Source organism: Pseudonaja textilis, chromosome 12 (assembly GCF_049901715.1).
Source record: "Pseudonaja textilis isolate UNSWEBS1 chromosome 12, rPseTex1.2, whole genome shotgun sequence".
NCBI lineage: Eukaryota > Metazoa > Chordata > Lepidosauria > Squamata > Elapidae > Pseudonaja > Pseudonaja textilis.
The window spans coordinates 19,518,588-19,531,604 of NC_142001.1; the positions used below are offsets into that span (position 1 = coordinate 19,518,588).

Sequence of the window (13,017 nt, forward strand, 5' to 3'; positions counted from 1 at the left end):
TGCAACAGCACACTTTGACGATGAGACAACTTCTCTTCATATCTGTTTACATTCTTCTGCATCTGTTTTTCTCCCTACCTCTTTTGCCCATTGCTACATCCCAGGTGCTTCTTCTATATACCTGATATTTCAACCTTAAAATAACAGCAAATTAGATACCGATCGCATTTGCATACTGCTCCTTTTGTTCCACCAAAGGATTTTTTTTCTTTTTGTTTAATTTGATAGACATTAAATCTAGGAAAAACAGTGGGGTGGAATGGTGAGGTCTTTCATGGCATGGCTGCCTACCTCTGTTCAGGCGCTGAGTCCATTATGTAAAATTGGCCTCAATGTTTCATTGCCCAGGTGAGCTGCCCCAGTGAATAATTTCATGTTGGACTCTGTTTCTCCTGTCAGCTTTGGATTGTAAACAAGACTGGACTTGTTCCTGTTCACTGGGCTCATGTCCTTAATTGTCCTAATTTGGTTTGGCTCCCCTGAGAGAACTTTGACCAATCTTCATATTGTCTAGGTAGAATGTTGTCTGATCTTCAGAGTTCCTTTTGGTAGATGAGCAGCTGTATAAAATTTATTTAATCAGTAGATTACTACTGGCCTTTTTTGGACATATCACAGGAGGAGAGACAATAGACAGGTCGGAAAAACGTATGGAAGGATAGATGACTAGCTAGAGAGATGATAGATAGATAGATAAATAGATAGATAGATAGATAGATAGATAGATAGATAGATAGATAGATAGATAGATAGATAGATAGATAGATGATAGCTGAATGGATGGATGGATGGATGGATGGTGGATGGATGGATGGATGGACAACTAGAAAGATGATAGATGGATGGATGGATGGATGGATGGATAGATGGACCAAAGGAGCAGCTGACTGATGAACTGATTGACTGATTGATTACTCCTGGGGGGAAGAAAGAGAGAGAGAGAGATACCATACACATACATATTCATGCATATATTCATTCTTTCACTCATTTCAAATCGTTTGATTTTTCCCCCCGACTTTTTATTTTATTTCAACATTCAACGAACTCACCCTCCTTTGGGGTGACTTTCCCCCCCTCCCTTTTAAACATTCCCTTGGGAGGGGGGAGGAGGGATCGCTCCTCCCTCCTGCCATGACCGAATTTACTAAAAGAGAGCAGTTGAACAAGAAATGATCCCTATCTTTATGTCCAAGGTGTGGATTTCAATTCCAGTTTGAAATTCTCCTTCGATATCTCTCTACCGGGCAAGAAAACTTCAAGGAAATCTCAAAATTCTCGCAAGGTAGGATATACATATAAAACCAATGAAATGCCAGTGGAAGCCGCTACAATATTTTGTGCTGGCTAGAGAATTCTGGGAGTTGAAGTCCACACATTGTCAAGGTTGAGGAACACTGGCTGAAGGGCAGGATTCTAATCCATGAAGGGCATAATGCAGAGGCAATCTTTAAAAACGAGCTATTGCTTAATTGTCTCTCTTTCTATCTGTCCTCTCCAGATTGAAGTCGTCCACAATTACCAAGAGAAAAGAAATTCCTTGCAGTACTACATCACGGAAAGTGAAGACAGTTTAGACATGTTGAAAAGGTGTGTTGGCTTTTCTATTTATCTCCTATCCATCAAGTTTGCTTGATCCGAAGGGAAAGGTTAGCAAACCTTAAACAAGCAAACTTTAAACACGTGCCTTGGGTCCTACTACTTAAATTCTTTGATCCAGACAAAAATCCACCAAGATGACCATGAGCGTGAAGGTTGAAGTCTTTTATGGTTTCTACCAAAAGCTGGATTCAGTTGCTCTTCTTGTTTTATCAATTAAACAGAATATTTGTAGCTCAGGGTTGAAACGAGAGATCTGCGGTGCTCTCTAGCTTGGTTGATTTGTTGGAGATGTTTCATTACCCAGAGTAGGTAATGCCTTCTGTGTGGGAAGAGAGGAGGAGGAAGAGGAGGAGGAGGAGGAGGAGGAGGAGGAGGAGGAGGAGGAGGAGGAGGAGGAGGAGGAGGAGGAGGAGGAGGAGGAGGAGGAGGAGGAGGATATAACTGTGGGATCCTTAGTGCTCTCTGAGCTTGGTTGTCTTCTTGCAGAAGTTTCATGACCCAAACTAGGTAACATCATAAGTTCCTTAGATTAGCATTGATGATGTTACCCAGTTTGGTCATGAAACATCTGCAAGAAAACAGCTAAGCCCAGAGAGCACCAAGGAACCCTCTTCTTGTTTTGTTGTTGATTTGTGAAATAGTTGTACAGTCATCTGTTCCTGCTTTTTGGTTTGATTTCATTCTAGCCATGTCATACACGAACTGATACAAACAGAACGAGTGTACGTCGAGGAACTTTTCACAGTTTTGATGGTGAGTCTTTATTTATCTGATTATTTTTTTTGCACACATAAGGTCGCACAACTCTAGGGCAATTTCTCAATCGTACTGCTCCATTAAATGTATCCAGTGTTCCTATCCTACTTCTGTGCCCATCATCCAAGAAGCTTCTTCAGTTGAAAAACTGAACTGAAGAACTTGAATAACTTCAACTGAAGAAGCTTCTTGGATGAGAAGCGAAACATCTTCAAGGAAAAACAAAGTCCAGTTGTCTTTTGAAAAACCACCTTTGGGACAACCATGCCCTGGATGACTGAGAATCTTCATAGACATTTGGCCACCATATCATTCTTTTTTTTCATCTTAGATCACTTTGGGAACAGATTTCAAGTATCAAATTTGATGGCATCCCCATCTTCATCCATTGGTTGAAAGGTTGCATTTGCAGTGGGCAAACATTTAGTTGACAGTAGATGTTTAATTGTTGGACAGTCAAGGTTGATAGAAGAAGAAACCAGAACCTCTGGTTCAATGTATGGATTTGAGAAGGTTGGGCTTTCACAGAACAAGATAGCTGAAGAACAAGCTGGCTGGCGTGGCCTCACAGTCTAGCTAGCAAGACTTCATCTTTTAAAGTAAAGGTAAAGATTCCCCTTGCACATATGTGCTAGTTGTTTCTAGCTCTAGAGGGCGGTGCTCATCTCTGTTTCAAGGCTGAAGAGACAGTGCTGTCTGAAGATGTCTCCGTGGTCATGTGGCCGGCATGACTAAATGCCGAAGGCACACAGAACGCTGTTTCCTTCCACTATCAAAGTGGTCCCTATTTTTCTACTTGCATTTTTACATGCTTTCGAGCTTCTAGGTTGGCATGAAGCTGAGACTAGTAACGGGAGCTCACTGCGTTATGCGGCACTCGGGATTCGAACCGCCGAACTGCCGACCTTTCTGATCAACAAGCTCAGCGTCTTAGCCACTGAGCCACCGCATCCCTTTCCTCTCTTAGCAAATCAAAATAATCCTGAAGATCTCTCCAAGCAGCTGAACATTATATTCTCCTTGAATTTAATTACTGAAGGGTCCTTGCTACTCTCTGAGCTTGCTTTCATTACCCAAACTAGATAACATCAGCCCTGATGAGGTTACTTAGTTTGGATAATGAAACATCTGCAAGAAAACCACCAAGCTCAGAGAGCGCCGAGGACCTCTCATTTCAATCCTGAGCTACAAATATTCCCCTTTATTTAATCTAGTTTTCCAAAGAGGACTTGACTTTGGCTTACCCAAGTCAAGATGATCTTGACTGCCAAGTGCTGGAAACTATCAAGCAAAAGACCAGGAATTTTAGGGAGATGCGAAGTCTTGGCTGCAGTTCAAAAGAGAGGCAGTACAAATATTTGCCACAGGAGTGGAATGGTCTGAATTATGTGCCAGTGTTTGAGCAAGCCAGCTGTCAACTTGGACTTCTCTCAGTGTATTTGACACAGCCAAGGGAAATTAGATCTCTTGGAATGGTTCATGGGTTCTTAGGAAAGTACTTTTGGATTAAAAAAAAAGGATTGTTAAATGCCACAAAGCCAGATATCCCAGCACTGAAAAAGGTTGTGTGTCTAATACTGCTTTTTGGCTCAGAGTCCTCAATAGTAAGGTTGCCTAATGCTAAATTGGGTGATGCTGTTGGCAGGGGTACCGAGCTGAGATGGACAACCCTACCATGGCCTTCCTCTTACCTCCCCTTTTGAGAAGCTGCAAAGATGTCCTCTTTGGAAACATGCCTGAGATCTATGACTTCCACAACAAGTAAGCTGGCACACGCTCTTCATGTTTCCCCTTTGCCTTCGCCACCATTTCAGGAAGTTGATCTCTTCACCCTCCTTCTTTTCCCTTTTGTGCAGCATCTTCCTCCATCATCTGGAGAGCTGCCTTGAAGCTCCAGAGAGAGTTGGGTGCTGCTTCTTGGAAAAGGTTTGTGAGCACCTTTTTCAAGCAGATTGTGGGGTCCCCTTATGCCAAGGCTGGAAATCCACTAGATTCAGAAAGGTCCAGGGACACCACTGACATTTCTCCATTTTTGCTAACTCTAAAACCTCCCTTGCCGTCTTTGAACGTAGATGTTGATTTTTGTCTTTATATATATATATTTTGTTCCCTTCTGTAGCGGGAGGATTTTCAGATGTACGAGAAGTACTGTCAGAATAAACCACAGTCAGAATCTCTCTGGAGGCAGCACGCCGAGAGTCTCTTTTTCCAGGTATTGTGTCTTTCTACAGCGAGTACAATAAATGGAATACATTTTGAGGCTTTCCGTGGTTTTCCATCTGCTGAGAATGTGGGTGGAGTTATAACTGAGTTTTGAGAGGCGTGGTTTTTATTTTAGGGGCTCCCCTGAGACATTCTGAGAAACGAAAGGCAAATTCTTCAAAAGTTTGCATGCACACCTGAACCATTAAGTTGCAAGGCATTTCTTTGTTGTGTGTGTGAGAGAGAGAGGCAGAGACAGAGACAGAGAGGGAGAGAGACAGAGAGAGAGAGACACACAGAGAGAGAGAGAGAGAGAGAGACAGAGACAGAGACAGAGAGAGTCAGAGACAGAGAGAGAGAGAGAGAGAGACAGAGAGAGAGACACACACACAGAGAGAGAGACAGAGAGACAGAGAGAGACAGACAGAGAGAGAGACAGAGAGAGAGACAGCGAAAGATAGAGACACAGAGAGAGAGAGACAGAGAGAGAGAGACAGACAGACAGACAGACAGACAGAGACAGAGAAGGGTTGAAAACCCTAGTCTGCGGACTGAGAAGTTGAATGTTTCAAATATATATATTGGGGAGTGTGGGGGGAATGGAAATATGTTGTTGTTCCTGCCCTGGCTATGTTTCTGGATGGGGGAGTCAAAGCATTAGAGCCCTACTAATTGAGAAATTTGGGGATCTGCCTCCACCCATTTGGTGGATATCCAAATTCAAAGAAATGGATGTCCGTGTTCCAAATGGAAAATAAGTAGCGTTTCTTCTGCAGGAGTGCCAGAAGAAGCTAGAACACAAGCTCAGTCTGGATTCGTATTTGCTCAAACCAGTACAGAGGCTAACCAAGTACCAGCTGCTTCTCAAGGTACGGGGACCTCTTGGCTGAGATCTGTCAAAGGGGCCCTGGATCCACGTTGAACTGGAGGATTCTGGAATCTACTAGAAATTCCCTTGAGGAACAGCTAGGGGGAATATTTTTCAGAATTATGTCTTTGGGGGAAAAAAATTAACCAACTCTATTTTTGTTCTTGTTTTTTTTTATTTTTTATTTGCAGGAGCTGCTGAAGTATAGCACGAGCTGCGAAGGTGTGCAGGAATTGCAAGAAGCTTTAGTTGCCATGCTGGATTTGGTCAAGTCCGTCAACGACTCCATGCATCAGATTTCCATCACTGGCTACGATGTGAGATGTTCTCCATGGTAGATCAATTCAATAGGAGGGGGATCTCCAGATAGCTTCAGTCTTCCGACTCAATAAATTTAAGGAGATGCAGCACAAAAGGAAATAGAAGTAGAAAGAAAATTCAGTGAATTTTACATCATATATCTCTGTATAGCTATCTGTCTATTTACCTATCTCTCCAACTATCATCTCTCTCTCTCTCTCTCTCTCTCTATCTATCTATCTATCTATCTATCTATCTATCTCTCCTATCTATCATCCCTCCCTCTCTCTTTCTCTCTCTTTTCTATCTATCATCTCTCCCTCTCTTTCTCTCTCTCTCTATCATCTCTCCCTTTTTTCTCTCTCTCCTATCTATCATCTCTCGCTCTTTTTCTCTCTCTCCTATCTATCATCTCTCTCTCTCCTCTCTCTCTCATTCACTATCCACTATCATCCATCCATCCATATCTGTCTGTCTATATTTGTCTGTCTGTCTGTCTCTCTCTCTCTCTCTCTCCACACACATACAGAAGGAGAGAGAGAATATAAAGCATAGAACACAAAACATAGAATCATAGAGTTGAAAGGGTCCTTGGAGGTCTTCTAGTCCAACTCCCAACTCAAGCAGGAGACCCTATACCACTCTGGACAAATGGCTGTCCAGTGTCTTCTTGAAAGCCTCCAATGACAAAGCACCCAGAAGTATATAAATACATATTTAAAAGTTTTAAAGAGAACATAACAGCTAACCCAAATTAATACAGAATAAAGAAAACAGAGAGAGAGAGAGAGCAGAAAAGATAAACATCAAAAGTGCCAAACAAACAATGAAAGAAACAACAGAGACTTCTAATACAAGAAGAATTGAATTGCTTTATGCAACTGTTCCAAAGGTATTTTTTCAAGAGGCAATGGGACTTTCTGTTTGTTTTTTTTCTTTGAAGACATTTCACTTCTCATCCCAGGAGCTTCTTCAGCTCTGAGTGGATGGTGGAGAATGGAAGGATTTATACTCCTTGCAGACAGCTTGGTCATTTGCATCCTTTTAAGAGTTGTTGAGGCCACTTGGTGGTTTTTCTGTGTGAAGTAGGCCATCTAGGTCCAATTCGAACAGGCCTTTCTCAACAGAGGGGGAGGAATACAGCATCCTCTATCTCCAGTCTACAACATAGTCCTTTCAGCAGCTCCAAGAAGGCTCTACACCCATTTGCACTACTCAGGTGACTCTGAGGACACAAATAAACCTCCAAGCGGCCTCAACAATGTGCTGAAAAACACAAATGACAACTGTCTACAAGGAGTATCGATCCTTCCGTTCCCCGCCATCCAGTCAGAGCTGAAGAAGCTTCCTGGATGGGAAGCAAAATGTCTTCAAAGAAAAAAAACAAAGTCCAATTGCTTCTTGAAAAAAAAAAAAGCCCATTTGGGACAACCATGACCTGGATGACTGAGAATCCCCACGAATATTCTGCAACCGTTCCTTTATCTTCTTAATGCCTTGTGCTCGGGGTCTGTTTTCTGCAAACGAGGCATCTCAGAAGGAAGCCCAGCCTTGGAAAGCAAGGGCCAGGTGGAAACCTTTCTCCTTTCTTCCAGGGAGACCTTGGTGAGCTTGGCAAAGTCTTGATGCAGGGGTCCTTCAGCGTGTGGGTGGGCCACCGGAAGGGCCCAACAAAGATGAAGGACCTGGCTCGCTTCAAGCCCATGCAAAGGCACCTGTTCCTCTACGAGAAAGCCCTGGTCTTCTGCAAGAAAAGAGAAGAGCCCTGTGACAGCTATGACAAGAGGTCGTCCTACAGCTTCAAGCACTTTTTGAAAGTAAGGAAACGCCGAAAGCTCTGATACGGGTGGCTTCCGGCATCCTGTTTGAATTTTCAGCGGTAGGATAGGCAACATCAACTCCAGAGTGGAGTTTTTAGATTTTAAAACCCAGAATAAATGTAAAAGCAATGCAGGATATGAAGAGCAGGGGTGGGTTAGCATTTCCAAACTGGGAGTTATACCATACGGCCACCTCGTTAGTTTGGTTGAAGGATTGGGTGAATTTAACTAATAAAAGAATACTATTTTTAGAAGGCCACGATTTACAAAGGGGGTGGCACGCCTTTCTATGGGACGTAGGGAAAACCAATCAAAAATATTTCCATAGACATTTAATTAGAGATGCACTTTTAACAATTTGGAGGAAAATAAGGAAAAAACATTATACAAAAGATTTTAAAAAGACATGTAGCGATAGCAATCGCACTTATATACCACTTCCCAGGGCTTTCCAGCCCCCTCTAAGCAGTTTACAAGAATCAGCCTCTTGCCCCGCAACAATTTGGGTCCTCATTTGACCGACCTCGGAAGGATGGAAAGCTGAGTCAACCTTGAGCCTGGTGAGATTCGAAACTGCCAAATTGCAGGCAGCCGGCAGTCAGCAGAAGTCCCCTGCAGGACCACACTCTAAGCACTGCACCACCAGGGCTCGTGTAAATCACACTGTGTTCCATAACAATGGAGAACTCCATTCTACAACAAACTGGACATGGAAGATGTCCCACAGGAGGGGAATGGGGAAATTCATCAAAGCCAACTCACCATGGGACAATGCGCTGCAGGACAATTGTAACAATTCAATGTCATTATTTAAAATAAATTAAAAATGTATTTCTATTGTCATACACATTTCATTCTGTCCTCCTTGTTGCATCCTTTAAGGAGTCTATTCCATTTCTTTGTAACTGTTGTCCTGCAGTGCGTTGTCCCATGGTCAGTTGCCCATGGCAAGTTGGCTGCAATGCATTGTCATAAACCCTCCTGGAGAACTGTTGTGAACCAGATGAAAGTGCTTCTCCCATGCAGAATGTTCTCGGCTTTCCCCTGTCCTCTTTCTGCAGTCCTGAGGACTAGAATCTTGCCCACTTTTCTCAGGGCTGGCTTGCTAAGTGTACCTCCTACAGGGAGTCCTTCAACTTACAGAATTGGGACCAGATTTTCTATTGCCAAGGAGGATGTTGTTAAGTGACACCCATGTGATTTTACGATCTTCAACCACAACTCGATGCCATTATTGAATGAATCACACGGTCCTTGTTTTTCCTGCTTGATCTGCCAATGAAAACCTGAAAGTTCTTTCTTGGAAAAGGGATAGAATTGGCATTTTTTATCCCGCCTGGCTGTTTTTTTGCATCTGGACACGGAGTCCATAGCTCTGTCAGTTGCTCATCCAGCTGAGGATCTGATTTGTTTATCCAGCCATGCCTGGAAAGCTCATTTGCAGAGACAACATTGCAATTGGCCAAGGCTGTCCTGAGATCGTCTCTCACAGTGGCTGAAAGCAATGTCCAAAGCAGAGGAGAAAGAGACAGTAGACGGTCTCCCAGATGGTCCCATTTATTTAATGCCTCCTGCCCATGTTGTTTTGTGCATGCAGGCGGTACAAGATGTCATTCGGAAGCATGAGAGAAGCTCTGAACATTGCCATTCATATTTACAGGGAGCCTTGTTTATCTGAATCGACATTCGAGGGTTGGGGTGCAATGAAGCAGCTCTGAAATGCGGGCTGGAGGGCCATGTTTGCATGACATGACTCATCAGCCGTCTTCTGCCCTTGGCCAATGACTCAGCCTCACTGGCAGCCTGCAATTTGGAATAACTAGGCCAGTCAGGGCGACTTTTCAATCTTCCCAGTTTTGCCTTGCTTAGAAAGAAGAAAGGGGAAGAAGAAGAAGAAGTTGCTACTGTAAGGAAGACTTGAAAGGGAGAGTCAGTAGTCATTTGGAAAGGTCACACCGGATGGTGATGACCAGCTAAAGTTGTTCATTCAAGTTCTGCGTGTGAATTTCTTCTTTCTTTTAGATGAATGCTGTTGGAATCACAGAAAACGTGAAAGGAGACCCTCGCAAGTTTGAGATCTGGTACAGCGGCCGAGAAGAAGTCTACGTTGTGCAGGTAACCTTCCTGGAACATCTGGAATGTTCACATTGAGGAGCAAGAATTGAGGGACAAGTTTCTGAAAACGAAACCCAAATTTCACCTCTTGGAGGGGAACCAGCAAGTTCTTGGCCCTTCCATAGGATGAACAGCCCTCAAATAAAGCCGGCACGATATGAAACTTTGCTAATTAAGTTCTATAAAGTTGAATGAGCTTTTGTCACCATTTGCATAATCGTGACCATTTCATTGGTGTGATTTTGACTTGGCTGAGTGATGCCCACATCCAACACTGATGATGTTACTTACCTGGTAACGTCTTCAAGAAAACAGTCAAGTTCAGAGAGCACCAAGGACCCCTCCCTTCAACCCTGAGCCATAAATATTCTCTTCTATCGATACACACTACCCCCGAGAGGAAAATAAATTCAGGTCCTTTGAATGTTTCTACCAGATTCTAAAGAGGAATTTTGATTTTAAAATCTTACCATCTTCTGTTAGGCACAAACTTTTGACCTGAAGATGACCTGGCTAAATGAAATCCGAAAGATTTTGTTCAAGCAGCAACAGCTTATCAAAGGTAAGCTATCCTAGTTTAGAAAGTCCTCAAGACATGTACAAAACCTGGATGATTTTAGCTCTAGAGTCTGAACTGGGAAATGCGTGTCCATTTTTGGAAAGCTAAAAATTTAATCCATCAAGAAGATATCCTTAATGGTGGGGGCCTTTTGTAAAGTTTTTTTTTTTTTATTTTCTGGACCAAACCAAAAGATCTAATCCTGAATTGTCTTCCCAGATCTGGATACTGATAAATTTCCCCATTTCTAACCATGAGAACATTTGGTAAACAAAAGATATGGAACTAACACAATGTTGAATCGTGTTCACAGATGAGAAGCAAATGTCACCTTTGTGTACTGATACAATTCAACTTTCTCCTCCACTGAGTGATGGGTAAGTCATGGAAAAAGAAAACACCCAAGCAATTTTCAGATAATTTATATGTTTTTTCATAAATCACTAACGTTGAATTTCTATATCATTCTGACTTTTGGAAAAAAAAATTCCCAACCTGTAAAGTCATTATTTACATATGCCAACAATTCCAGTACAATGAAAATTTTATCAGGCTTCAGTTTAATGGACACAGCGTGGAACAAACCAATATTCCATGCTAATTACTATTATTGGCCTAAGGACACGATTATCTAAATGACAGACTAGCAGGGCAACTTCCTTCCATAAATGATGCAAATGGCATCGTTTGTTCCATTTGCATAATGAAGTCCTTATGCAAATGCCCCAAATTGCTCAGAAGGAAATACACTTCCATTCAGTGAATATTTGAGATTAAAGGATGGTTTCGCCTTCCTGCACTGCCCTTCCAGAAAGAAATTTCAATATATATGCATTTTTGCCTGGAAAATTTCATAATGGGCACATTTTGCCTCTCAATTTTTTTAAAAAAAATTCATCCATTTTTCAAACGGAATCCTGGATCTCAAAATCTGAGAAAAACCTGCAACCCAGAGCTAATTGTGATCCATTTTGACCCAGGAAACATTAATTAAGTCTGCTCTGTAAAAGAAGCCAAACCAAGGTTTTAACCTTGTTCCTTCTGATCTCCTGAATGGACTTTTGTGTTGTTGTTCGTCGTTTAATGACCCCATAATCCCTTGTGGGGTGGAGTCGGGGCAACTGAATGGATCTGAGTGTTTACTGGCCAGATGTCCTTCCTGTCACCAGTGCGGAGTTTTGTTCAGTAGATATATTCTCATTGTGCCCAGGGAGAGAAATATCAGGCTCTACCTAGAATCGAACTCACAGCCTCCTGAATGTGAGGTGAGAGTTCCACCTCTAGGCCACCACATCACTCCTGAATGGACTTTGTGTGCTTCCAGGAAAAAGCCCAGAGCTTCTCTAAGCTCAGAGGAGAATGATTCTGAACGTACCAGCCCCGTAGTGGTGGAGAACTTAGCTGCCTCTTCCCAGAGCAAACCTAGCAAACGTATGTATCTCTGTAGATTCTTCTTTTTTTCCCTTCTTTTTTTGTGGGGGACTGATCATCTTCGGGAATTTGGTGGTACTGTGGTTTGAGGAGGATGTCAACAACAGGAGGTACAATGCACATTTTGGGGTGGGGTGTAGCATTTTTTGGAGGACTTGTGAAGCTCAAGGAGCAACGAGACGTCTAGGACAGAAGTCTTCAAACTTAACAACTTTAATACTTGTGGACTTCAACTTCCCAGAATTCCTCAGACGGCCATGCTGCCTGGGGAATTTTGGGAAGTTGAAGTCTAGAAGTCTTCAAGTTGCCAAGTTTGGAGACTCTTTTTTTCTAGGGCAACTTCTGGTTGCAGAGATTGTCAAAGACCAAGGAGAACACTTTTGTAGCGTTCTATAAAAGCAAGCTTTAGTGAGCAGAGAAAACAGATAATAAACATCTAAGAATCTTTCCAGTGACCTTCCTGTCTTCCCATGGATCTAAATTGGAACCTGTGTTTTCCTAATCCTTTTATCACATGTAGAGGCGAACAATAAGGAAAAAGGGAGAAAAGTACAATACGGAGGTTGCAACCAAAGGGAAGGAAGAAATGGGCCATGTGTTAAGGATTCAGAGGTGGAGCTTGTTTCCCTTTTCTGGAAAGAAATTCTAAAATTGAGGTGGCACCACAAAACCATCCCTCCTCCAACCATATTTCTTTGGGCTGATAATACTTAAAGCTGGAGATCCTAAAGTGGATCCTAGGAGTAAAGTCATGGAAAGAGATGACCCTTTCCGTAGCTTGACATCTTAAAACAAGGATTATTTCTTCTCTTCTCATGCAGCTTGGACAGGCATGTCCCATTCATTAGAAATCTGTGAAGGTCTTGAAGAGTGGTCCAGTCACCATTACTTCTCAACCTGCTCTGACACTGAAGAAGAAGATGGCAATCAACTGGTTAGTGGGCACGTTGGGTGGGATACACATTGGGAATTGTAGGCCAACGTAACTTCAAAGCAATAGGTTGAGGAAGGTTATCCTAAACCAGAGCTAGGCAAAACATGGGATGTTTAACATGGAATGTTAACATGGAATGATCCAACTTGGAAAAGTGTTGTTCTGAAGGTCACAGGGACGATGGGGCCTTCTGTACCATGGTTGGACTGGTTTTGGATCACTCCGGAGAGCCAATTTTGAAGTTACATTTTAAGGTGGAGGGTTATATTTCTGGTCTAAATCACATATTCATTGTTCGTGCTTTAGTCTCCAGGAAAATATAAAGCCTTAGCAGATTGCAAGAAGAGAGGCTCAGATGAACTTCTGGTGAAGAATGGGGATGTCATTCAGCTCTTGCATGAAGATGGAAAGGGTCAGTGGTAGGTGCTCC

At 42.6% G+C, this 13,017-nt stretch overlaps 1 protein-coding gene across 8 annotated transcripts in view; it reads left to right on the forward strand.

The window, feature by feature from the left end:
- The window catches only part of MCF2 (MCF.2 cell line derived transforming sequence), a 39,036-nt gene that overhangs the window by 21,181 nt on the left and 4,838 nt on the right, over positions 1-13,017 (forward strand). For 4 of the 8 annotated variants that reach the window (XM_087941182.1, XM_087941185.1, XM_087941181.1 and 1 more), the window contains 16 exons: positions 9-104; positions 1,197-1,285; positions 1,502-1,590; positions 2,289-2,355; positions 4,004-4,119; positions 4,215-4,284; positions 4,478-4,570; positions 5,337-5,429; positions 5,620-5,745; positions 7,324-7,545; positions 9,571-9,663; positions 10,147-10,225; positions 10,536-10,599; positions 11,547-11,653; positions 12,475-12,587; positions 12,894-13,006. In XM_087941182.1, coding sequence (XP_087797308.1) covers positions 9-104; positions 1,197-1,285; positions 1,502-1,590; positions 2,289-2,355; positions 4,004-4,119; positions 4,215-4,284; positions 4,478-4,570; positions 5,337-5,429; positions 5,620-5,745; positions 7,324-7,545; positions 9,571-9,663; positions 10,147-10,225; positions 10,536-10,599; positions 11,547-11,653; positions 12,475-12,587; positions 12,894-13,006 — 1,630 coding nt within the window. Of the gene's footprint in view, positions 1-8; positions 105-1,196; positions 1,286-1,501; positions 1,591-2,288; positions 2,356-4,003; positions 4,120-4,214; positions 4,285-4,477; positions 4,571-5,336; positions 5,430-5,619; positions 5,746-7,323; positions 7,546-9,570; positions 9,664-10,146; positions 10,226-10,441; positions 10,600-11,546; positions 11,654-12,474; positions 12,588-12,893; positions 13,007-13,017 lie in introns of those variants that run through there. The other 4 variants (XM_087941184.1, XM_087941186.1, XM_087941183.1 and 1 more) reach the window with 2 other exon arrangements.